A 27,243-nucleotide genomic window follows, 5' to 3' on the forward strand; every position below is an offset into this window, starting at 1 on the left:
TAAAAATTTGAATATATGGTGCAGATTGCTTAGTCTGCAGGGTCACAGGTAGGTTCTTTTGTTTGAAAGACTAGTTTCTGATAAAAGAGCTCTACCAGGTTTGACCTTCTGTAGCCTGGGATTACTGGAAGTCTGCATGATGACACACAGAGCACCATTGAGCCCAAGAAGAACCAACCATGAACCTTGACCTCTCATCCCACACATGAGAGTGCGAGATGCCATCTCTATGGCAACAGATGTGAGTACAGAGATCGTTGCTCAGTACCCATGAATAGTCGGGCCGAACTTTTTCGAGTGTATTTGAGGGTATATAATGACGACGATGGTAGGAGGGTGTGAGTGGAAATGTGGATGCATCGTCAGCGCACAGGCCTATATCTATCTGAAGCCTGTGTGTGTGCGTGTGTGTTTGTGTGTTCATCTGGAAACTGCTGGGTCAAAAGGGTCTTTGTGTGGGTGAAAATATCTCTGTCACCCATCTTTCCTCCTGCATTCCCTCCAAACCACTCCTCTGTCGCTAACCAAATTTCCCCTACCCTGCTTCACCTGTATGCATTCAGATCCCAGATCGGCATACGGAATAGAAACCTGGAAAACTTTAAAGAACTTTCAAATGAAAACATGTGCTCCTCTGTTGGGCTCTTTCGGTAACACCACGCAACAGATCAGCTTTTCAAGGGTCTTTATAATCCCTAGAGTAAACTGTGTGAACGGGTCTTTCCTCTGGAACAACTTTGTAATGACCTCCGGGACTATAAAAATCACAGACCAATCCCCTTTTGGGCACTTTGTTTTGGCATAAAAACCACATCTAGGTTTCCATCTTAATTTCCAAACTCGTCATTCACATTATTAATTATTACTATTATTGTTTTAAATACCTAAATAATACTTTAGACTTTTACTCGTTATTTCCTTTTTCATATGCTAAAAATGTTGGCACAGAAGCAGTTCATTCATCCCCATCTGCTTCTGTTATTATAGCATTTGAGTGTAATTCATGTGGCATTAAGCTGCAAATTCCACTCTTTTTATCCAGCAGTGGCGAGGTCTGTTTTCAGACTTTTAACAAACAGTGAAATATCTTTAGGGGCAAAGGTTCGAGTGTCTGTGAATGCTTGGTGGAATCTTTAATTATGAGGACATCCAGCAGTTTCACATGCTCTCTTGATCTAATGTTAGTTAATCAGATACTGCCCCGTCTGCTCTCATTTGGCACAGCATCATACAGAATCTCTTTTATCTTTAATATGGTGGCTGTACATACATTTAAAGTCTCTTTTACGAGCTAGTGTTGAAAGTCAGAGTATGTTTACAGCACAGCCCATCAAAAGGCCTCATCTAAAATATTCTGTGTGTGAACGTGACTTTGGCAGTGATGTCACGTATCTAATTTTAAGTGCGTATGGTGCATGTGTTGGCTTCAAGTTGCACATATGTTGTTGGGCATTTTGGTATATTTAAGCATAGGTATTTATATACAATATGGTGGCATATGATGAAACATTAGAAGCTACCATTTGTTTAGATTTTCACCATTTTGTCTCCAAAGAACTGGAATAAATTACACAGAGCTAGCAGCACTATTACCGCAGGAACCATAGCAACGCCCTGTATTGCTGTTCAGAGGTTGGTGGCTTTTTATTTGATAGCCCTTAGCTTGTGTGTGCCCCACCCTGGTCTTCTCTAATTAGACACCTGTTGCGAGAGAGAAGGAGCAAGACGCGGAGGCGAGAGCACTGCAGCAAATGTTAGTGCCAGCCCATGCCTACTAGAGCACTGACCAACCTGTGGTAAGCCACAGGGTTAATTTTGAATCATGTAATTCAAACTTGTCTTGTTTGTGTAAGTTTATTTAGGGCACAACAGGGACCCTTAATGCTGTCTGGACAGACCAGCTCTCGAGGAATGCCAGCTGTATACAAAACCGAAAATGAAAAGGGAAGCATGTGGGAGGACAAGAGGCGAGGTCTTAACTTGAGAATGCTTGGAATGAGAGTATTTCAAAATCGTACTTTTTCTTATTTTCTTTCAGAGGCTTACTGCTACAATTGCATGTGCTCATCTGAAACATGGCCAAAAATTCAAATAATGAGTTCAGCGTATGTACAAATAATGCATGTAAGCCAAAAGCTCAGGCTTCAGACTGCTCTAAGTACTCAGTTTAGGGTTTTTTTTTTTGTTGTTGTTTTTTTTACTCATGGCTCTCTGTATGAAATCCTTACTAAGGTCATCCCAAGCATAAGAGAAGCCCCATTTGTTTAATTCTTTTGTTTGTGAGGGGCAACCAATCAGAAGAACGTTGGCTTAAAGGCAGTAGAAGGGTTGTAAAACAGCTTGTTTCAGACGAAGGGCAGATGCACAAAGACCCAGTAAGACCTGAGGACTCTTTTGACCTGTGAATCATGCAAAGTAAATGGACTGGTTCTTCTATGGCACTTTTCTACTTGAGCTTTGAAAGCGCTTTATACAGCATGCCTCATTCACCCACATTTATACAAACATTTTTTATGCCTAAGTGCTTTCTATCTAACATTCACACTCTGATGAATGCATCAAAGAGTAACTTCAGTATCTTACCCAAGAATACTTTGGTAAGTAGGTTGGAGCATCCAGGGATTGAACCTTAGTAGATGACCCGCTCTACATCCTGAGCTACAGCAAACAAATCAATGCAAAGTTAAATTGAATAAAATCTTTGCTGGAAATTTCTGAGTGTTACTTAATAAGAACCTCGTGTCACCAAGATGCTGTGTTCACCCATCACAAACTCTTGGTCACTTTCATCAAACTGTCCCTTAATAGAAAGATCCGTTCCATCAAAGGCCTGCTGTATGCTGTCATGTCATGTCTGATTTAAATGACCTCCTCAGCATGTCCTGAAGTTCTCCAGAGGCCTGGTAATGAACTAATCATTGGTTCAGGTGTGTTGACCCAGGGTGAGATCTAAAACCTGCAGGACACCGACCCTCGAGGCTTGGAGTTTGACACCCCTGCCTTACATAATAACTTCCTGATTTGTTTTTAGCCACCTCAGTAAAACCTGCTGACCCAGCTCTTAAAGCAGTTTTTGCTCTTTTTCCACATTTTGACTCGATCAGCCCTGACCCAGGACAGAGCTAGGTCATGGACCCAAAAATGGCATACCATTTGGAGGGAAGGAGTGAGCATTATACAGCAAACTCAGAAGAAGAGAGGGGAAGACAAACAGCTATCTAAGTGACGGGGACATAGCAGCCTCACATGCTTTTTTTCTGCAGGCTGTTTTTCAAACCCAAGAAAAACTGGTGTGTTTTCACCCTCTGGCTTCCAACATCTTCTTTTAAACCTCCCTGTGGGGGTTACTGGACAGAGTGAGATGGTTTTACATTACAAATGTGCCGCCGCTGTAGATCTTGCTTTGTTTGAGCTCATTTCCTCACCAACAGTCGGTGCAGACAGAAATGCACACCAGTGATCGAATTCAAAATGTTATGAAATGAGATGATCTGTATTACTCATTAAGATCCCTGGAAAATGTGTGTTTGTTTGTGCGTGTGTGTGTGTTGGGGGGGGGGTGCTTGTGGAGTCTGTGGCGAGTGGGGGCAGGAAAACCACATCCATATGGTAAAGCAGCTCCTGAGAGCCCCATTTTTTCCATAAGCATCTACCCCCAACAACAACGCCAAATACCTCATCAGCACACTCACACATACACACACAGTTGATTTATAGGAAAACAGGTTGAGGCTGAGCTTCTCCAGACAGTCTTTACCCCCCACCTTCATCCCTGGTCTCATTCACAGAAGCAAAGCCACAGTCTGCGTCAGCTCTTTTTTTATGCAAATGCCTGCTCTTGATCTTGATCACCTTTTGATTGTGTTTTACTTTTTCTCATTTCAACACAGGGCCCCCCTGGTCCACATGGAAACCCTGGGAGACCCGGTCCACCTGGATTCAAGGTACACATCTAGTCTAACCTTTGGTCCTGCGTGATCCAGCCATGTCGATTTTCCCATATGAAGTGGTTACACGATTGGGTTTGCCTATACTGCTATTTTACTATGATGTAATGTGAATCATAATCCCATGAGAACATGTTAGATTTACATTTTTCTATATCAGCTGGAAACCCCTACAAAGCAAAACGGTAATGGAGTTTGATGGCAGAAAAATAAAGGAAACTTGAGTTCACAGCAGGGCTGCAAGTACCTGGCAGCTGGAGTACAGAAGCTGTTTCACTTTAGCATGTGTGCTGAAGAGATCAATGTTAGGATTCCCATTTATACTTGAATTGTTCTGCAGACTTTTGCAAGCGACTGAGGTTTTTATGTTGAAAGGTCTTGAGGTCTTTAAGGAGAAAATATATAAATATATGTATATATAATATTTTCTGCATTCCTGATGTAATGGATTTATGCCTTTGCAAATACCCTTAACCTCTGACATTGTGTGCTTACATGGTAGAGTGAGGGCCTGCACCTAAAGTGCATTATGAAAAAAAATGGAAACTTTTCCAAACCTTCAAGCTATTATCATACCCTATTATTTATTGATTGCACTCAGATTTGTTGCTTTCCAGCTGAGAGGTAGATTGGAAGGGCGATTTCTCTGCAGTGTAAGAAAGGCTGCTGGCTGCTGGTTAGCATGCTTAATAACAACACTGGAAACATAAGCAAACTGTTTAAAGAACCTCTAAGTCTCATGAGTTACAGATAAGGTCAGGCATACGCAAACACGATGGAATGATCAGCAGCAAAGGTTTAATGAGAACTTCGGTATATTGTGAGACAGACTGGTGTGGGCCAAGCTTCTTCTTCCTGGCAAGTGTGTTGAAAGAAAGATTATGGAGTGTTTGATGTCTCGGGGTGCACCACAATCTTCGTTCTTTCACCATTAATAAACGAGACAGAGTTGTAAATGGCAGGGGTCCGAAGGGGAAAGAGAGGGAGTCAGCACTCAGTGTAATTTCCGATCCGTGGCTTTGATGTGCTGAAACCCCATTATTGTTACCTGCTGACAATGAAGCTTGGTGTGTGTGTGTGTGTGTGTGTGTGTGTGTGTGTGTGTGTGTGTGGAGGCCACTAAGTAGAGCATGTGTGTTACTAAATTTCTCACACTACAAAGACGTTACTTGTTATCTTTAAGTATGTGATATAAAGAGGGACCCCTTTATGTCCTTTAAGTCTTCCACAAAAAGAAAATATGTTCATATTTTATTCATGTGATAAATATGATTGACTTCACCGTGTGAGTTTGGTGAATTGTTTGTTTCTCCCAGGGGAACAAAGGTGACCCTGGAATCTCACCTGGACCAGCACCCAAAGGAGAGAAGGTATAATATCCTCCCTATACTTATTTTCCCCATTAATTTGTAATGATGTCCTGGGTGGCTCTAAGCGCATTTCTGATTGCTGTGTGTGTGACCTCACTTTCCTCCACACTTGGCCTTTAAACATTCCCACTTTGTATTCCAGGGAGACTCGGGGATCATTGGCCCAGTTGGAATGATTGGCCAGCCAGGTCGAAAGGTAAGACTTGAACTGCTAATGTCCTTCCAGAGCTTCTCAAAACCCTTTCATCAAGTTTACTCTCAGTAAACTGAAGTGAATTGTTCTTAAACGCCTATTTACCAACTAAAAGGCGAGCAAGGCGTTTGCATCTGCAAACTATGAGGCGAGGCCTGAGGCAATGCATGAGTCACAATGTGTATTGGTAATGTGTCTGTGTGTGGTGTTGTTTGTGTATAACCTGCTCATCTTTGTAAAAGTATCTCTACTCATCTTCTGCTTCCCAATTCTCTCCATTTTTGTTTTTCCTTTTTGTGCTCGCCAGTTTGTTTAGTGGATCCTGCAGAGATCTGGCAGGAAGGCTGCCACAGGAGATAAAGGGGTCAGACTTTTTTTCAAAGGGGAAAAGAGAATGGGAATCATGCACTCAGTCGTCAAATTGCTAGTGTCTTAAATCTTACTTAAGGCACGGCTTGAGTGATTCATAAGTCCAAGGAAGTAAAATGTAGGGCAGACCTTCTGGTAGACAGAAGTGTAACAAGCACAGACTGAGATTAAGACCAAGTTGAATGTCTGGGTTGTGTATGCGTCTCTGTGGGCATGAATGCATCCCTGTGTGCTTATCTTTGTGAGCGCGTGTGTTACTACTTGTTAATACTTGTTCCCTGAGGGCGCGTCAGCAGTTGAAGTTTAAGTAAACGAATTTTGGCTCAGTACATGTGGAAAAGATACAAACAATCAGCCAAATGCAATGTGTCAGAATTAAATGTGGTTTCTTGGTTAGTGGTTAGAGAAAGGATGCAACCCATTCCCATTCCCTAGATTCATATTTTAACTCTAGGGGAACCACCTTTAACATCATTTTCCAATATACAGGGTTACATTTTAGCATTGCCAATGTGAGAAGAACAGAAAATTTAGGGTCCGAATTTAAAAGTAGGTTGGGTGGTGAATGACTGGGGCTCCTTTACGTTCACTCTCTATTTTTGACTTGCAGTTACATTCAAACAACTAAACTCTGTGGTTAGATTCAGGGGGAAAGTTAGGGTTGTCGTGTTGAACACACACTAAGAGCCCCATTTTTCCCATCTGCGTCAGGTTTCCTTCGATACCGTGGTTACGCATCCTTGGTTAACATAGTTACCCATTCTGTAACAGTGACTACGTCAGTGGACTGCTTTTTCCCCTTAATCAGCGTTTTAAACTCTACTCCACTGAAAAGTTGCAAAACGATGTAAAAATTGCCCAGGTTATTACAGTGTAATATGCTAGGTACCTGATCAAGTGTCGCTTTGTAATGACTTAGGAGTGAGGGCAGATTGAGGAACAAAACTTTGGCTGTAAAGACTTTAACTTGTAAACAATGTAAACTTAGTTATGAAGTCATATAACACAGTGAATAAACTACGAAAGCTAGAATAAAGGAGTGGAGCCTGACCCACAGTTTCATATAGTAGTGCCAAGTAAACTCCAGCTGATGGCAGTTAATTAAATTGAATACCTCTGAAATATGACAGATATAAACAAAGACCGCATGTGAGCCAGAAAAATGTTGGGAACCACTTCAGTTTAATCTTTGTGCTCGCTTCCAGTCAGCATCAAAATAGTTCCTTTCACCCTTTTTCCAAGTAAACTGTTGCAAACATATGTCTAATAAATGAAAAGAAGATCCTATTAAAAGCTTCCAATCACATCATGCATCAAATGCAGCTGAGCCGTGCACATGTCTTAAACAAATTAGGTCAGTAATTGAATAGTGCAGGTTGACTGTATGCCTTTCAGACTAGGTGTAAAGCACTTCTGGCTGTATTTACTTTCTTCCCAGAGCCACAGTGCTCTGTAACACAGTGTCAGACTTCAGCCGGATGGCTACCTCGGGCTCAACATATGGCTTTTGTTAGGTGTCTGCTTTTCTGTGTGTGTTGTGTGTGTGTGTGTCTTAGTCCATTTGTATGTCGCTGCCTCTCTCTTTCACACACACTCAGCCAGAATGGAAACAAAAAAAAATGTAAGTCTGGTGAAAAACATTCACAGATTCCTTTAAAACTAGCAATTTGAAGATTTATCAAGAAGTTAGTGCCTTTTAACTTGGCCAAGGGTGACTACACAGATTAGGTCAGATTATTTAAGACAGTGATTTGTTTGTTAGCATAAATGTAAGATCACTTTAAAGTATGCACTGTATACTTACTTTTTTACCCTCGACAGCATTTTCCGCTTATCTGCATGCAGTCCAGAGGTGGAGCAAACTGCTTTAATAAAACCCAAGGGCACATTATAGCTCGAATTATCAGAATGACATCATAGACTCTTCACTAGGGGAGCGTAACCATAGCAACTTCATACACACACACACACACACACACACACACACACACACACACACATACACAGAGACTGACATCACCAAAGCATGCCTCAGGTATTGGTCAATGAACCACAGACAACTTGACTATAAAGGAAACTTGTTAAAGTAAGCACAAGGAGGCAACTTCCTTTCTGTAAACAAACACAAAGAAGCTCATTAACCTGCTTCCATCCTGCAGTAAACAAAGCACAATACCTTGTTGTAGTTATCGGCTATCCACTGTAGCAGCAGTTTCCTTAAATGAATCTCCATCCTTAATGCAACACTGTGACAGGCGTGTGAGTCAGTCTCCAAAGGATACTCCTCAAACAGGCCTTGTTCTGTTCATTTTCAAGGTGGAAAGTCCCAGACGCGTTTCGCCCTGATGTAGATCTCTCCATTTCCACAGAAGCCAGATGAATACAAAGAGAATGCAATATTTGAAAACAAATAACAACATTTATGGGCATTGGATTTCCCTCGTAGGCCACCCTGAAACACCTTCGTATTGCTCTTGTGTTTCTAGCTGTTTAACTTTCTCTGTCATCGTTTGCTTGTTTTTCTGTGGTTTAGGAAAACAGGACAACAGCAACTTTTCCTCTCTTCTCCTCTGTATTTTTGCCCTCCACTTTCTCTGTCTCACACACAAACACGCACGAATATCCAGCCTCTAATTCATCCTTAGCCGTGATGTTTCGACCGGGAATTCTGGAATTTGGCTTCTGGGTTTTTGGGGGGTTTTTTTCCGTGGAAACTTTAATGGAGGAAACAGTGGTACTTTAAATGTGTGATACTAGAGTGTGATTTTACACTGTCAGACAAGCCAAATATGTTCCGCTCTGTACAACATTTGTTCTAGCAGGCAGGCTCTGAATGGTTTTTCAGTATGGCGAGGCAGGGTCAGGGATAGGGGACATACACAGGGCCAAACCTCAACTACAAATCCACAGTACAAGCCACGCATCTCACCTTACTGCCTGCATGCCCTGTGTCCCATCCCAGGACTAGGTGATCCGTCTCTCCTCACTTTCTGCCTGTCTCTTAAAGTGTCCATACTTTTTTCACCTGAAAGTCGAGACATACCGTCGAGCAGAGCAATATCTATTTGCTGGGCCTTCATGTCATATGAAGCTATTTAAAACTATGTTTCTTATTGACATTGTTTGCATTGACAGCCTATAGGGATGTAAGGAACGATATATGAGGATTCTAAATTCACATTACTTTGTTAGGACTTTGTTATGTACATTACAGTAACTGGTTAAAACCATTTAACACAACAGTTTGAATATATGCACAATGAAATAGCAAAAACCTGCACTTTCCACTTCTTTTCCACATCTTAAAGTTTTCTGTTAATGACTGTAGGACAATAAAGGATTTATGTCCTGTGGGTGATGTAGGTGTCATCACACAAACCATGTATCTTGAACATAGCTGTAATGGGTATGTTAATCAGCACTGTCTTCGTTGCTGTTAGCAACTGAATCGTCTGAAAATGTTCATAATTTGCCAGAGATTGTGCAAACTTTTAAAGACTACGAGAGCATATCCAGACAGCTGGAAAGTAATCCATAAACACTCTTGTCGACTCAGTGGTTATGCAACATTGTGGGAAAATGTGACTGTCTTGAGACACTTTGTGGTGTTTATAAAAAGTCTCTATACTTGTGCTTTTCACATACGTGTTATCCAAATATGTGATTGTTTTACAGCAAGCAAAGTTTGGATACTCTGATGTTTTTCAGTTTTATACAATAAAATCCTTTTCAATGAATTCCAAAAGGAGAAGTAGCCTATAATTAAAAGGTAGAATCATATACTGTATTTCACTCCCAGTTCCAGACAGTGTATTAATCATCCTCGTTTCCTTTATTTGTGCATGGCAGTTTGTTGTATGACATTAATCTGCCTGGAGTCCCGTTCCAAACCAAACTCTCTCCATTAAGCTCCTGCTCACTGTTCAAACTAACAAATGCTCCACATGCTCATCATCATCATAATTATGAGAGAATTCAAATCAACCATCATTTTCTTTGCGTGTTTTACAACAAATCACTTCTCTGTTCTCTGGTAGCAGTAACAGTGATACTGCATGCAAGGAAACATTGTGCTGAAATTGCTGTGCAGACAGGGATGAGATGAGGAATCTTTTTCCACTGGCTAAATTTCAGCCAAATTGTCCAGTTCCTTCGCACAGTTGTTTGTTTTTTGTCTGTCCCTGCGTGGAGCGTTTATGTTCTCCTGTACATTCAATGTATACATGGAGCCAGACGATTACGCCGAGCAATCATGTGGCTCCATTCTGTAGGGTTTGAAGAGATGAAAGCAGAGATTAATAAGGAGAGTCGTATATTTCTGCTACCAGGGTGCTGCACAGTTCAGTCAGATACGCATTGTTTGTGGAGTACAGTTGTTAAGCACACGTGAGGTTGGCACTCATTTGAACACCCACAATGTGGGTACAGCAAGTCAAAGGAATGACATGTCATCAGCAGACACGATGTGTCTTTTATTTTCTCTCTGCCAAAATGCGCTTAGCGTTCCCCCGGGGCACTCCTAGACTTAGCTGGGTGGAGGGTTTGTGCTTATAGAGTGCTACCGGGAGGCTGCTGTAAATGAAAAGCATTTTGGTGGGTTTATCTGATTGAACACACATGCTTGTTAAACAAGTGGCATTGTAAACACCGGCAGCCTGGCGGGAATGGCCACTCTCATTAGCAAGCTCATAATGAGCGAGATAAGGATCTAAGATGGTCTAGCTGAGGTTGAGAGGCTATGGTTAATACACAGGAACCACGGCATCTGTGCATGTGTGTGTTTGTGGTTAGTGGACCTCACAGTACACCATGGGAACATAAGCCACTACACATGTTTGTACTACAAGTAAGCCATGTAATAAGATGGAGGGTATATTGTGCATAAGGTGCATGTATCTTCGTGTGTGATTGTGCATGTGCCCATCTGTGCGAATGTGCACACATTTGTGAACCTGTATATGTGTTTCCAAGCTTGAGAGAGGGTTTAGGTCACCGCTTCTTCAGAGAATATATGTTAGCGAAGAAGTGCATAGAAAACAGAAATTTATTTTAAGTAGTAATTAAAAGCCAGTGGTTGTGTCTCAGTATAAACAGACCATATATTTGGACACATGTAGGTAATCATCAGAAAAACACAAATGTTTACCAGCTGACCACCGTCATAATATTGCACTTTATAATTGGGAAGTTTTCAGACATGTGCAGCATGTGTCTCTGAGTCCATCTGTTCTCTTTAGTGATAATACTTTTGCAAAATAAGAAAACCCACAAAAATTCAAGCTTGTGTCACTGTGTCTGTCAGCACCTGCTAACATCTCTACTTGTTTATTTGTGTTACTCATGTATTTTCCTCTCAGCCAAAGGCATCTCCTCCTAGTGGTCTTTTGATGATGTGCACCAGATGATGTGAGGTGAACGTTTTCCAACACAACACAGGGCTTATATGTGTGTTAGACACAGATGAAAGCAGACTTTTAAAAAAAACATAGATCTGCAATGACAATTACAAAAGGTTTACTAGAAAACAACTCTTTGCTGACACAGTTGCTGGAACTATTAAAGCGCAGGAGGTGGTGTTTAAAATGCTGGGAACGGCAGTTTAAAGTGCTGCTGCGTAGTGGACCGACGAGAGCGATCGTGTAACGTAATGAGTAGAGGGATGCTGCGTCCTCTTCTCCTGCTGCAGTCAGTTGACAGAGCAGTGGATAGTTTACAGGAACTCTGGGAGCCTTGGCTTGGAACGCTGAAGCTGTGGTTTAGGAAAACGGGACAACAGGAGTCTTTCCTTTCTTCGGCCGTCTGTTTTTACTTTGTTTTTTTCCCCTCCTTTTTTTTAAATCTCTCTCTCTCTCTTGCTCCCTCACTCTATCAAACTGTGGTCTGGGAAGGCATGTCTTCCTACCTTTGATTTAGTTTTTTTTTTTTTTCCTCCAGTCTTTGTCGGGGGTCTGTGGTGCTGGAGTCAGCAAAAACTGCAGGAAAGCACTATGTCAGGCTGTCTTCTGTGTTGCAGTCTGGCCTGCTGCAGGGGGAGGGCCTTGCTATCTGACTTAAACAGGAAGGCATTTATATCCTCAACATGCCATGATTTTGGCAATAGTCTTCTGAAGACCCTGCGAACACAGCCAGTGGAAAGTCTGATCCATTAACAGAAGGGCAGATTGATACCTCACCGCATATGGCACCAAATTTGTCTGTTGGTGCTGTTCGCGTTACCACTTCACTCCACCTGTCATTCCCACACATGCTCCTGTGTTTGTCAGGCTTTTTCCTCAACTGTGAATCATTTCAGACTTTCCCACCTCTTTTTTTTCTGTTATTATTTTATACTCACTTATCATGTGATATTTTGGTTTCTTTAGGGACAGAAAGGTTTCCCTGGCCAACCCGGACTCCCTGGAGACCCTGTAAGTATTTTCACAGGTGTTCTTTTTTACTTCTGCAACAGCCACCCTCAGAGAAAAACCCATGTTCATTTCTATATCTTGTATATTCTCATTATATATTTTGCTTCTTTAACCTTAAATCTCCCCAGATGAACTCTTTTCTTTTAGGCACTTCTCTCTACCTCGTGCACATCACATTATCTGCAATGCCATGCCTTCATTAGTGTCCACGTATGTCATTCACGTCCACCTCACTCAAGTCTAAACCCTTGCTCTCGCTTCATTCTTCAAAATTGAAACTCAGTCGTCATTCACTCCAGGTGTTCAACCTTTCATTCTGTGTGTATGTGTGCGCGCACCGAGGATGCCAGCTGGGCAGCCAGATTAGATTAGCCTGTTATAAAGCACTGGTGAGGACAGACATCTGGCCAAAGCACTGTGTTAAAGCGATGCACTCCATGATATCAGAACGTGATGCCAAAGAGAGGAAAAAATAGAGGGAAAAGAAACAGGGACAAGCCAAGTAGGCCAACAGTGACACACTCAGTGGCTGCTACTCCGCAGTCCTGGAGAAAGTTTCCCTTTGTGTGTGTCTATTCTGCTCCGGGCTTGTCGTTCAACCGTCACACTGTCTTACAGCATGTCACACTATGACATGCTATGCTATTTTCTAGCAGGCCTTTATTCTTTGTCATATTTCCCAGGTCATTTATCTGTTTGACTTTCCTTAATCTGTGGGAATCCATTCAATGAAGTCTTTTATTCACTGCTAAGTGATGGAAGACATGACTCTGGCTGTTTAGTCCAGCCCAACACTATTTTTAAGCATGGAGCATCCAGCCTTGCGTCCAAAGTTATTTCCAATTAGGCAAGGTCATGCTACTGTTTGCATTAAAGAAAGATCTTAGTCATGAAAAGAGAAGTGGAAATTTCTCCTCACTGTCACAGCCGTGCTCAGGATGACGTCATCAGTTTGGGGAGTTCCTGCTCTAGTCATTGTAGAGAAGGTACTTTTTACTAATATGCCCTCCCACTCGATTCATCCTCAAACGCCCCCCTGTTTCCCACATAGCTGGTTCCTTTTGATGACGATCACAGTGTAAATCACCATACTGTTGTGTGCAGTAACACAGTGTCTTGATGACACTGTGTTACTGTAATGCACCACAGGCTGTATTCAGAGCCTAAACCTACAGCTGGTCAGTTAAAGGCCCAAATGTCACAAAGCCAAATTCATGGCGTGTTTTAACTGGCAGCATCATACACATTTATCCGAGAGAGGGAATGGCAAGGAAAGTAAGACACAAACGCTTGTCCTCTGCAAATTTTAAACACAACCTGCTTCTGTGCACATGTCTTATGCCTTCTGACAGTGACATATACAGTACATGCATGCAAACCAAACTGCTAATTAGGGTCTATGGTCTGGAACACATCTGAAAAGTGAGGAGTGAAAGAAAAAAAAAGAAGCTTTTCATGGTAATCAGTGGGAACAATTCAGTGGGGTGGAATGTCACCAAGTTCATCTACACAAGTACTCTACTTAAGTACCAATTTGAGGTGCATATACTTTTCTAGAGTGTTTATTTCCTTGCCATTTTAACATAATAATAAAATATGATCTTTTAAATCAAAACAATTCTAAAAAAAAAAAAAAAACGCAGCCGAAGGTTTTTTCCTGTTAAAAGGGAGTTTTTCCTTCCTACTGCCACCAACTGTTTGCTCATGGGGGGCAGCTGATTGTTAGCGTTTTCTCTGTACTACTTTAGGGTCTTTACCGTTGAACATAAAACAGCTTGAAGTGATTTCTGTTTTGATTTGACGCTATATGTATAAATAAATAAATAAATAAATAAATGACATTAAATTTAATTAATAAAAAGAACATATTGGAGACATATAGTTATTATACTTATCAATCACTGTATTTCATCCCATCTGCGTTGTCTACCTCACTGAAACCATTCACTGCTATGAATGGCCTGCTTGTGTGTGTTTGTGTTGCTGCAATTTTGATTGCCCACCCTACCGCTCTCTCCCTCTCCTCCACCTTCTTATTTGTCTCTCTCTTTCTCTCTTCCCCGCAGGGTGAGCAAGGTCCAGTCGGGAGCCCAGGTGCCAAAGGTTATCCTGGCAGGCAGGTGCAGTAAATCCTCTCCTGTGACTGGTACAGTTGTAGTCAGGGCCGTAGTAAGGGCAGAGGGCCAAGAGGGATTAGGTTATGCTAAGCAGATGGCCTGGAGGAAAAAAACATATTTGGGTAAATACTAAACAGAAGAAAATGAAAAATAAATGCCTCAGAAATTAACATAGAGATCCACTTCAGTATTTAAGCCATAGCTGCTATACAGAAATGTATGGCAGTGTATTTTTGTACAGAAGTATTTATTATTGTGTCCTGTCACCTTTCCCCATTGGGGAGGTTTCTGTTATTTTTATAATAAACCTTACCAATTATAATATTAGGATGTATCTCTGTTGCATTGCTTTTTAAAATATTCCATTCTAAAGTTAAACCTGTAGACTTTGGTATAACCCAAATGAAGTACTTCAGGCACAGCTTCAAGTGCAGGGCTGCTAAATTAAATTCCTCTTTTTGATTTTCAGGGTTTACCTGGGCCTATAGGACCGATGGGGCCTAAAGGCGTTCGGGTAAGGAGTCAACTTTCTGCTCTACAAATGTGCTGCTCAAGCTTAGATCTGTCTAAATGACCAGTATTGATGTTTTGACAGGATCACTGAATATGCTTACTCGTCTCATGACATTTATTTAAAAAAAAATGCACAAAGAAGTTGCTAAATTAAGGGCCTGCTCACAAGCATTAGCATTTTGTGCTAGAAAGCTGTTGTTGGATGAGCACTTACTTGAATGCAACACCAGCCAAATGCTAGTATGTATGAAAGCATGCATGGCAGCAGTTGCACCAGCATCCAACACCGCACACATAAATAAACACACACTCAACTCACTGTTAATAGCGTGCTAAACTTAGGAGCCTTGTAATACAAACATTGTGTTACTGTATACAGACTCTTATTCAAAGACTGGCTGTTGATAAGCCTCCTCATGCAAACCAACACCCTTTAGGCACACAAACAAAAAAACAGACGCGGGTGACACAAACTGATTTTTATGTTGCATTTCAATAAAGGTTCTTTATCAGTTTCCCTTGGCTGCTCCGAAGCCTTCCCCTGCCCCCACTGGCTGGAATTTCCTGTTTAAGCTCAGTTTGAGGCCCTGCTGTCTTAAGGAGGCCTTCTAGTCCCCCTTTTGCTCACTGCACTACCTTTCTCTGTTTTCTGCTCTCTTTCCCTTGCTGACCACTACGTATTGTGTAAACTCATCTGACGCCTTGCTTCTAACTAGCACCTGAACTGTTCCTCCAGCGTTCAACTGTGGTGTTTCTGCTTGTTGTCGTCTGTGTGTGTCTCCACCATACTGACAGCCCAGTGTGATGTCCTGGCTATCTTCAGAGATCCCTGGCGTGAGGGTATGTGCCCTTGGACTACATCGTGGAAGCCAGCACCATGCAGTCCATGGGCATATACACTTGCCTCATGGCTTGGTTCTTCATGCAAGCCAACCCAGTCCGTGGTGGACCATCATCCACTGAAAACCAGCCCCAGAGCCATTAGGGTTTTTTTTCCTACTGCTTTTATACTATCCAAATACTCATCCATATTCCTCCTGTCTCCTCTTCTCTCCTTCAGGGTTTCATTGGAATCCCAGGCCTTTTTGGCCTGCCCGGTCCTGATGGCGAAAGAGTGAGTCCTTTTCAAATGTATATTTCTCTCAAGCAATCGGTAACTCAGAAAATGTACACAGACCAGCCGAATCCAGCTAAAGGGCCTGTGAAAGGACAGCATTTCTTCTTCAGCATTTTGTACATTCAGCTGTCTTGTTGTTATAACACGAGAAGCAGTCCCCAGCTGTCCGAGATGCTGCTGTATAAAGCTGTGTGGGAGTGTTGATGACTCATAATAAAAGCCGCTCTTTTAAGGCCTTTGAACTGCCTGAACTCACTAAGGCCTCTTACTTCTGTACAGCCATTTGCCTACTTATGACACGGTCCAGAAGGTTGCATCAGCACAGGATAGGCTGTAATCACAACTTGTACCATCTGTAGCCAGAAAGATACACATAAAGCAGAGACTATGCATAGCTCTCTTCTTCCAGCAGACTCTTTTTCTCATTTAATAGACATATGTGCACAATGGAAGCCTAGATCTCTCATAATAGGTTAGAAATATAGGCTAGGCTGCAGTCAGCTGCTGTTCACATCTGCTGAAGCAGGAGAGGAGACAGGCTTACGGCTATGGCTTTTTAATAGTGTGTTTTGGGCTTGAATCAGTTCTACCCAAAAGTGCTATGTTTTGATTTTGATATGGCTTTTTACATAATGTCTGACTCTGTCTTTCGTCTTCTTTTCACCCTTTCTGTTCTGCTTTCTTTTCTACTTCTGCTCTCTCTATCTTGTTTGGATTTTCAGGGTATACCCGGCGAACCAGGGAAGAGGGGCAAGATGGGTAGGCCGGTAAAGTTTTGTCTCAACATACTTTGCAGATAATCTTTCAAAAATGTGATGAATTGTGCTGGATGTGCTCATTTTGAATGTTTGCTTTGTTATGGATGCTGATTATAGCTTTTAGAACCTTAAAGTTCAGAGACAAGTTTGGAAAAAAAAGAAAAATTCCCTGTATTTGGGTCAGATCGAAACTTTTTCTGCAAAGAATCCAACACATATGAAAATTTATAAGGTCTGCATTTGCGTCATTCTTTCAATCGGCTAAGTATTTCCATGGCTGTTGGAAGGGTTAACTGCAGCCTGAATAGAGTGGAGTCCCACCAGCCGCATGTCGGGGTCTTGGATGTAACAAGAAAAAGGCTTTTGTTGGAGTAATGGGCTTTCGGTCCCCCCCAGCATGGAGCCAAGCCATTTGGAAGGAAGCCGCTGATTCTGTTGTGTGTGTCAGATATAGTGTTCAAAGTCAGTTTGACAGAGTGTTTTAGAAAGAGTGTGTAACCCCCGACACACACTGCTGAGATCATTCTGCAGCTGTTGCTTATTGGCTTTTCAGTAAATAAGGCATTTATTGGCCAAAACGTCTAAACACACGCAAGCGAGTGTCCACTATTGTGAGGCTTTTAGAAGTAGATGCTTATTCTGTTATTAGGCAATTGTTTAAGAAGCAGCTGCAGATACAAATTTAGCGCTTCAGAAGTTTGTGGGGCCTTTTGCATTTGATTTGATTGCGTTAGATTTTTTTTGGAGTTTGTATGCGTGGGTGTTCTCCTCACTTAAAGAGGCCTGCATTATAAGAGAAGTTTTACAGCCATGAAAACGGCACAGGGATATAAAAATATCATTATTTTGGTCTGTTTAGTACCAATATCCGTACATTTCTTATGCATAACATCCTTAAAAGACAGCATTAAATGTACTGAAGTAAATTTAGAAATTAAGCACATTTCTGGCCTGCAAAAGCAACTGAAAGACACACACCTATCATAATCACTGTCATCTGGTTTCAGTGCTTTTGCATGGAAAATGGAAAGCATGGACGCTTAATGAGATGATCCCTCAGAGATCATCCCTCTGCTCCCTGATGGAACAGAAGAACCACAAGAACACGAGCCAGACATTTTAATGGCCATCACCAGAGCACTTGTACTCTGTTGAGGAAGCACACACACGCACAGTTTGCCATCTACCAATGAGTCAAGAGCGAATATATCTAAAACCATGGAAAGCTTAAAAAGTTTCCAAAGTGCATTGCCAACATTTCTACATAACTTTTTTTTTCTGTTTGGCTGTGTTTGTCTGTTGGTGGTGGTTGTCTTTATCAGGCTCATCTGTTGCAGTTCTTTTATATCAGTTCAGTATCTTGCAGTAAGTGCTGCTGTTGTTTGATCCTTTTTAAGGTTGAGGCTGATGAAAAGGGTGGTCTGACATAATGTGAAAGCAGAAATACACTAAAGGCTCACATGACTCTCCTCAAAGGCTTTTTAAGTACTTGGCAAATCCACGTTTCCCACATTTGTCCTCAGCTCGTACAGCAGCGGCGACAGCTATATGATTCATCTTTTGGGTCACTGTCATCCTTCGTAGATGTGTGTTCCCCCAGCGCTCACAATTTTATCGTACTATAAAGCAGGCTTCTGTTGCACAATGACCCTACTTTCTTCTTCTTCTTCGTTTTTAGGTAGCATGGTACTCCACCTGCTACAGAAACAATGTGCAATTACAGCAGTTAGTGCTGTTAGGATCGCCTCATTGACCTGATGCAAAGTTTCAGGAGAAACATTCAGAAAGCCTCAGTCAAAGGGATTTATTATTGTCTAAAAGTGAGGTTGAAATGGCATTTCGTTTTCAAGAAACAACCTGCAAAGGAGTTGCGTTTAGTCAGCACAATTTGCTTCTAAGTATAGACAGAGATTTAAATGCAGTATATCTAAATCATCTCCACTCTTGCAGAAATAACTGACATTTTCAGGAGGTAACAGTAATTGGCATTTTGAAGCAATGCATTGAGGCCAGAATAGCAGAACCTAGCCATTATGAGTCTTTCTGAATGGTTTGGTTTAAAATGCCTTGGCTCTACTGCTTTATGCAGATGTGGTTTCTCTGCGCTAAACCACCAACTGTTAGCAAAGCTCTGATTAGCTTCCCTGTTACTGCTAAATGGACAGGGTAATTACTTGGCTTACGGTAGAACAGTAGAACAGTTGGCTACACACAGCCTACAGCTGATAGATTTAATGCTTTTAATGGAGCCATTATACTCTTATTTTGCGCATATTTCAAATTACTTTATATTTAATGTTATATTTGACTCTGTGAAACTGTTATAATTGCCGCACTATTACAGTAGCAGCACTCTTGGCTGTGCAGCAGTCAGCAGTATTTGTGAAAGTGTGCTCTGTTCACTTGACTCCGTGGTTAAGGCCATTCACATTGGCATATTTCCCCCAACTACAATGCACTTTTTTTATTTGCATCAGTATTTGCACAATCAATGCAAATACAATTGCCTTGTGTGCACTAAAGTGACTGTAACTAAATATGCTTATTACAGCAGTAGATCACAAGACTTGAGATGACGCTCCAGAGAACGATCATCCATCTCCAGTGATCATTATCTCTGAAGAGCTTTGTACCATCTTTCAGCTTCTTGGTTTGTTTTTGCTTCCTTAAATGTGCTGCTTTGGTTCTCTCTCATTGCTTATCTCAATGTGTCATTTGGCCAATAAAGAAGCAACTGAAAACTTCCTGCTCAGGCTATGACAGGTTCCTTCAGTTAGTGAATCAGTGGATTTGGGGGTGGGGGGGTGGGGGGCAGATTACAGTGGGCATCACATGGCCAGAACCACTCCTATAATGAATAGTTGTGTCCCTCCATAAATTCTGGATGTGTCTATAAGGAGCTGCTCACCAAATCAATTTGAATGCTGTGTTCACATCTGCGCGTTTCCCCCAAGTTGCCCAAAAATCAGTTGTCTCTGAGCTGAACTAAAAGCAACAGGACATACATTTATGAATACCTATGTTTGAGTTGCTGTATGTCGCCAACATTAAAGTTCCTCTCTCTGTTTTCAGGGGTTTCCTGGTGACTTTGGGGAGAGAGGACCACCTGGGCCAGATGGAGAGCCAGTATGTCACACGCTTACTTACCCACACACACACACCTGATGTTTACTGTAACATTTTCACAGTGCTTGTGGCTAAATCCTCAGTTGGTCCAGCAGTTTGCCTCCGTGTTTGGGTTTTGTTTGAAGTTGTTCTCGACAAGCATCCTATTGCATTTCATTTCGTGTCATGCCTCCAGCTGCTGTAGATCATTTTCCTTGGCACATATTTTCCAAAAAAGAAAAAGAAAAAGGAAAAAAGCTGTATTAAATGTAGCTTTTCCTATTCGCTGCTGTAAACTGCGTCCCAACACACGTATAGCTTCACAGCCATGAGAAGGCGATATCCAAGAATAGTAAATGATGTAACAGGATGCCATTTTGATGACTCCCCCCATTCATTAATGACGGACCAGCAAAACCCAGTCTGTGTAACTCCGTCCATATGGAAGACAAATAATTGGACCGTAGCATTTCCACTATTTTTGATATTCCTACAAATTTGGGACTTCATAAGCCCGTCAGTGAAAACTCTAGAACAAAAACATAAAAAGTTACACTTGATGCACACTGAACTACGCATAATAAAAGTGAAGTTAAGGTTTATGTTCTAGAAAACACTTCACCTATCCATTTCTGACTTTTCCAATGAGTCAGGCTTTTAGAGCAGGCAGCTGAACTGCTAATAAATCCTTTTTTGGGCTGTTTATTCTCTTCCTGAGAAAAAGACCCATCTTCCAAAGTGGATTACGCATTAGATTTATCAAATGTTATTATGAAATAATCAGTAAGCTTATGGAATATATGAAAATATATTTATATATACTTTGCTTTTTCCTTCTCCACTCTTTGTTGTCTTTACTTGTGATGACATGTTTAATGCATTTTACTCCTGCAAAGCAAGCAGATTGTCTTCAAATCTTGGTGAAGCTTAAAATGTTTGGGGAAAAAAGCAGAATATACTTATTTAATCTTAGATGCTTACTGGAAAAGTCAGACTCAACAAGGCTGTGCTTCTGGGGGGCATTGAGCTATCAGTAATTTCAAATGCAGAGGGAAAGCTATCATCAGTAGATGTATAGTTTGTTATTTGTTTGTGGGTAGCTGCAGTGGAGAAATGTCCTGTAGATGGATGTACCATCAACCTCCTATGAGGCCTATTGGGAAGTCATCAGATTTGCTGTGATGATGGTGTTGGTGATGGTGTCATAAGTCACCAAATAAGTAATCCTTTGAAGAAAAATGACCATGGCCATGGCTAAAACAGTCAACTTCATGATGGTGGTAAATAAAAGAAAATACCATTTAAACAATGACATCACCTACTGCTTAATGTTGTTGCCTTTTGATGCCACCAGTTTTGCTGTTGCCATGTTGGTGCTTTAAAACTGGGCATCATGAGCAATAGGAAACTTGTCATTAGCTAATGAGGTTATCCAGTGCACATACTTTATAATTTTCCATAAGTTACAAATTAAACTTTGTGTTTTCAATATAACCACCATTAAGTCATCAGGAAAGTGTTTACTGAGGTCACAGAACAAGGGAGCCAAGGTTTCTTTTCCCATAGACTTCTACACAACTGGAAGACTTTTTGCAACCAGTGGAGTCGCCCCCTGCTGGCCATTAAAAAGAAAGCAGGTCTCTTTTGCATTGGCTTCACGTTTCCAAAGTTTAGTGAAAGAAACTACTTTCTTTCACTAAACCTTTATGCTGTCTATGAATAAAAGTCGAAAATGACTGACATAGATTTTCTTTAACACTGAATGAGTATACTGTACTAACTCCTGGATATTTCACTGGGTTAAAGTAAAACCTGTTAATGGCCTTAATTAGGATACAGTCTCTGTCCTCTTGTCTTTCTTTCTTTTCTTTCTTTTTTTGAGGTAGAACCTGCATATTTGAAAAAGCCACAGTGGGACGATGGTCTCACATCCCTTTTACCTGAGACCCCTCACATATTCATGCACACAGCCCCCTCTCATAAGCTGCGAAGAACACTGAGCCACTCTTCTGAGCATGTTTGTTTTAAAAAAGGGCCAATAACCCATGAAACTTGCTCCTTTTCCCTCTCTCTTCATCTCACTAACTCTCTCTCTCCTCCTCTCCAACTAGGGTAACATGGGAGCCCCCGGTCCAAACGGAGTTCCTGGACTTATTGTGAGTTGTAGTTTGTGTGTTTTCTGTGCACAATCTCGGCTGCAAATGTTTAAATGAAACTGAATATACCTGCAAAACTGGGGGGAAAAGGAGAAAACTTTATTAGCTTGCATTTATGTCGCCTGCCAGTTTGGTGGGGATCTAATTCATATATTTAATATAGATATTAGGTGAATGTGGATGGTTCTTAGACGCCAGGGCTTTTTTCACAGTGAGTGCAAAGCCTGAATTGTGCAGTTTATATCTGCTATTTTCTCACATGAAGAACAAGGCACTCGTGTGCAGTTTATCAATCACACAGACCTTAACAGTGCATCTTGTCCTCCTCTTGAAGCGCCCTTTTAATAACTATTTTTAGAACAGAGCTGCCCCCCGCCCACCCATCACCTTGCCCTCCATGCTTGCCCAGCCCGACAGCCGCATAATTGTGTATGATTATAATGTCTCCCTGGTTTCTCTTGTTGCGTCCCGTCTTCACCCATTGCTGCCACTCCTCCCGACCTATTCTAGGCCACCGGTGGTGGTAGTAGGCCTGTAATTGAAGGACTCTGATTACAGCCCTAGTCTGAGCTTTGTGTCCTCTTTATCCGTCTTATCCGTCAGCATAATGTACAGTACGTAGCAGCGGGACGGAGCGCCACTACAAAGATAAAAATATACAGTCACTCTTCTTTGGGGACTCCAAAGCTGAGAAGCTTTGGGTGAAGGCTGGCAACTACTGAAGTAGAGAAAATGTCTAGACAACGACTCTCACTTAGAAACACACTCAAAATAGATAGTTTCTCTTTTCTTATTTTTGCTTATATTTAACAGTTGAAAAATGAACCAAATTTCATTGTGTTAAAGACTGCCATTCTGAAATACAAACAAGACCTACTTTGATGTCATGAAGCCTCATCTGTGGCAGTTTTTCACCAGTATGATGTTTCCGAGTCTATGATTATGCTAGGAATCACTGGAGTTCATTATCAGTCTTCTCCATTAGCTGAAATCACATCTCACATCACATGTAATCACATCTCACCATCTCTGTGTTTTATTTGCAATACGCTGACTGTTTATGATGCATTTTCACTATTAGTACAAGTGCATGCTACAATGCTGTTTGACATGTCTGTGCTGTTTGGTGTGCAATAGGATGTTTTTTCAATAAGTCCCATCTGGACGTAGCGTTTTCAGTAGGAGAAACGTTTCGTCACTCATCCAAGTGACTTCTTCAGTCTCAGCTTACTGCAGGTTTCCCCAACCTTATAAAGAGTACATTTGAGCAAAAACTGAAACTAGCCCACTGAATGATCAAAACGCTATTAACAGAATCAGTCTTTTGCGATTTACTTACCTGGATGATTGAGCATGCATCAAGACATGTTTTTATAGGGTTTCATATGTGCATAAATACAAAAACAGGCCTTTTTAGCCTTTTGCTAGCTGGTTACTGGGCAACCTTTTGGCATCTCATTGTATCATGCATAACTGAAGTTTTGAGGCTACAAATGAATCAGAATCAGAATCAGAATCCGATGTTATGCTTGGGAAATAAAAATGATACGATTCCTTTGTAAGGTCTTATAGTTGTTAAAATGCAAAATCCAGGTTATAGATGCATTAGACAGATGGATTTCAATGTGTGCACAGAGCGGAGGCAAGTATTTCTCATTGCAGCAGCATCCTCCAAAAACACACACAGAGACACACAAAAATACATAAGGACCTTGCTCTTAGTGACCATTGGGTTTGAATACTTGAATACCCCAAAACTGCAAATCTGTGTCTTTCGAATGTGCAAAATTCAGTTTCAGAGTTCATTTGTGGGGAACAAAAGTCTATACAGAAGTGAATCTGCTGTTTTAAGAGAGCAGCTAAGTGTCAAGTGAGAGTTCAGGTAGAGTAATAATAGACAAGAATTCATTGAAAGTAAGATTAATGTGTTTCTTCAAGCATTTCTAGCTATTTGTGAGCAGGAAATATGCCGTTGAAATTAACATTTAAGTGTGAGACTAGAGCACTGAAACTATAGAGCAGATCTTGTTGTTTTAGAGACAGATCAGTCCAGCAGGATATGACTTAATTATCAGGTATTAGATTCCATTAGATTAGAAGTTTGGGGGGAAGGTTGCCTTTTAACTCACAATACCAAATTAAGTGAGTTGCTCCGAGGTGCAATTTTGCAGCTTATATTTGATAACATCCTCTGTCGATTATTCACTGGGGCTAATGTTTGAAACACTAAGCCAAGGCTACTCTTTGATTTAAGCTTCAGATGCACAATCTTGGCTTCTGACCACAACATCTATTCATTCTTCCCGGTGTCAGTCATATATTATCATCCATTGTTTTATGTTGTGTGTGATGTGATAGTGAGGCTGGAAGCAAGACAGTGAATTTATTCTTAATCAATCCCAAAGAGCGCTCTTATTGTATATGTGTTTTTTACATTAATGAATGGGGCCTGGGCCACATCTTTGTTCGTTATGCGTGTGATATCACTATTTATTAATGTGTTTCTTGTTTATCCCATCTTCTTGCATTAGGGAGACATGGGACCTGTGGGACAGATTGGCCCGCCAGGACCTAATGGACTGAAGGTAATCTCTCACACACATAGAGATAGAAACTGTTGCCTTCACTGTCTTATTTTTATCAGTTATTGTATATGCAATAAAACAAGAGATTTTTAAGAAGGCCTATTTTAAGCTTTTGAATTTGGATTAGTTACCAGTTATGTGCCGTAAAGATGTACTTTTGATCGAATTTGGCTTTTGAGGTGCCTTTCAACCAGTTTGTTGGTGCTTTTTCCAGGGGGTGCCTGGAAATCCAGGAGAACCAGGACTGAAAGGTGATAAGGTGATCTGAATATTCCTGTTATTGACCTGTGTTTAAGCAGCATGTGATGGATATGTAGTCTTTTGCATCCTACCGTAGATATTTCTGTCCAGAGTTTAGGCCTTAAACAGCATGCTCATTAGGTGTCACCTGCAAATTAACTTATATAAACCTCTGAGGATTGTTTCTATTGGTGTAGATGAGGTTTCCATATGCATATTTTTGTGAAATCTATTATGGAAGCATTTTAATTTAAAGCAGCCAGCCAAGCTATTGAAGAAAATGAAAGAAAAGTAGACAGACATTGTCCTTGAAATTTAAAACAAACAGCAGCATGAAGAGACCACTCAGCACTGATGATTTAAGGAGGTTCAACTAGAAGGCCTTTTAAGGACAGCAGTAAAATCTGGCTGCCTCTACTAAAACCAGAACAGTGCACAATACCTTAATGATGGTAAAGCACAAATAGTCAAATCTGAAAGTGACTGAAAGACCTTCATCAGAGGCCTCATGTTTGAAATTTGGTTTATTGGACACTTCTCACTTTGCATTTGTAATTACTGCAGTTACTCATTATTACTCATTTGTTTTGTGCTGGAACGGCCTGCAAAACATGTGGTGTGGCAAACTGCAGCAATGCCTTTCATAATACATACTGACACCACATGGAATAGTTGGCTAATCCAGTAAATAACACTCGCTGTGTTTGGATATTCATAAAGTGTAAACTGCTAATTAGTATTGTCTGTTTAAAAAAAAAAAATAAAAGCTTGTATTTGGAAAAGTGGAACATTTCATTCCCCCCTAATGGTTTCCTTTTTTTTTTTCTTTTTTTCTGTCCATACCTCATCCATCCACCTATGTATGCGTGTTCGTCTCCTCCTCTCTCTCTGTCAGGGTGAAATTGGGATTCCTGGAGAGCAAGGGGAGATTGGATTCAAAGGAGACAAGGTACATCACCTTTGCAACACAGTTGTGCACGCCTCACATGCACATGCTCTCTATCTCACTGCTTTCTGACCTCCTCAGCCACCGTACAGAACGCTACCTGCAGTACACTCGTGTTACACAGCCTTTGTCTTTGCAAAATGACTTTTCCAGATGTCTGCTGTTCAGCTTAAGGAAATTCATGTGTTCACCCTCCACATTTGTCTCCGTGTGTAAGCAAAATTCAAATCCATCACAGAGCAGAGTGGCCTCAAGAGATAGCACAATCTTGAACAGAGAGTCATGCATGTCGAATGTCTGCTTTGCTAGAAAATAAATTAAGCTTCTGATCCTGTCTGACTGTCTCTCTGAGTTTTTAACTTTTGTTTGTATTGGACAGGGTGTCCAGGGGGCCCCAGGTTTACCAGGCATCCGTGGGAAACCGGGACCACAGGTTAATTCTTGTCTGGGAATGTATTCATGAAAACCAGGAATACATTTAACTGTTAAAATGTGGATAAGCAATTAGATAAGCAATAGTTTAGTTTTTGTTTGTTTGTTTGTTTGTTTTTGCCTTCATTGGTCCTTAAGCTATTTCCTTAATAGCCTTTGTGCTAACAGTTTGGCCAGAAAACAAAACTCAGACATACCAGTTAACTTAGCAGAAAGCTGAAAACTGCAAGCTCAGCAGTGTCAAAAGGTCCAAAACCTGCACATTATGTAATCTTTAATGTTTAAAGTAGGGTTTTTGTTAATCAACAGTAAACATAACTATTTTTATAGCCTGTTATGTCCAGGACTATTTCTTGGCCTGATGCAACAATTTCCTATCCATGAGGTTTACAAGCATCCATTAGAGTGTCCAGGAAGTCGCTGCTCTTTGCCAGGAAACTGTCACCAGCATTATATCAGGTCAAGTGGCTCTATAGTGTAGTGGTTTCTATAGTTGCCTAACAAGTGAGAGACCCCTAGTCTGATCCTAGAAGGAGGCACAAACCTTTATAGGGTTGCATCAGATGTAAAAGAAATCTGCCAAATCAAACATGTGGAGCTACCCACTGTAGCAATCCCTTGTGAATAATGGAGCAGCTGAAAGTAGCATTTCAGTCTCTCAGGAAGTTAAGTCCAGCTTTACTAACCACACCCAGGACTGATTATGCCAGACTTGCTGAATCAAGAAATCACTTAAACAGAACCTGTCTGACAAAGTTAAGTAGATCTTAAAAAGCAGCACATCATGCCACGATGTAAAGAAACATCTGAGAAACAAAGTCAAGTGGAAAAGGGTTCCAGTAAACCACGGTGAGTGCCATTATTCACAACTTGAAACAGTGGTGAAGCTTCCCAGGAGTGACCGGCCGATCAAAATTACTTCAAGAACACATCAACGACTCATTTAGGCCTCATTTGCCTCAATTAAGGTCAGAGGTCATGATTAGAA

At 41.1% G+C, this 27,243-nt stretch overlaps 1 protein-coding gene across 1 annotated transcript in view; it reads left to right on the forward strand.

Moving 5' to 3' along the window:
- col27a1a (collagen, type XXVII, alpha 1a) overlaps nt 1–27,243 on the forward strand; it is a 65,737-nt gene that overhangs the window by 15,903 nt on the left and 22,591 nt on the right. The window contains exons 5-18 of the mRNA XM_086301135.1: nt 3,891–3,944; nt 5,264–5,317; nt 5,460–5,513; nt 12,242–12,286; nt 14,353–14,406; nt 14,873–14,917; nt 15,977–16,030; nt 16,756–16,800; nt 19,864–19,917; nt 22,008–22,052; nt 24,584–24,637; nt 24,852–24,896; nt 25,773–25,826; nt 26,203–26,256. Coding sequence (XP_086157261.1) covers nt 3,891–3,944; nt 5,264–5,317; nt 5,460–5,513; nt 12,242–12,286; nt 14,353–14,406; nt 14,873–14,917; nt 15,977–16,030; nt 16,756–16,800; nt 19,864–19,917; nt 22,008–22,052; nt 24,584–24,637; nt 24,852–24,896; nt 25,773–25,826; nt 26,203–26,256 — 711 coding nt within the window. The remainder of the gene's footprint in view (nt 1–3,890; nt 3,945–5,263; nt 5,318–5,459; nt 5,514–12,241; nt 12,287–14,352; nt 14,407–14,872; nt 14,918–15,976; nt 16,031–16,755; nt 16,801–19,863; nt 19,918–22,007; nt 22,053–24,583; nt 24,638–24,851; nt 24,897–25,772; nt 25,827–26,202; nt 26,257–27,243) is intronic.

The sequence above is a fragment of the Aulonocara sp. 'chitande type north' Nkhata Bay genome, linkage group LG7 (genome assembly GCF_057382095.1).
Source record: "Aulonocara sp. 'chitande type north' Nkhata Bay isolate Kocher_YH1m ecotype deep benthic linkage group LG7, A_spYH_male_GT1.1, whole genome shotgun sequence".
NCBI lineage: Eukaryota > Metazoa > Chordata > Actinopteri > Cichliformes > Cichlidae > Aulonocara > Aulonocara sp. 'chitande type north' Nkhata Bay.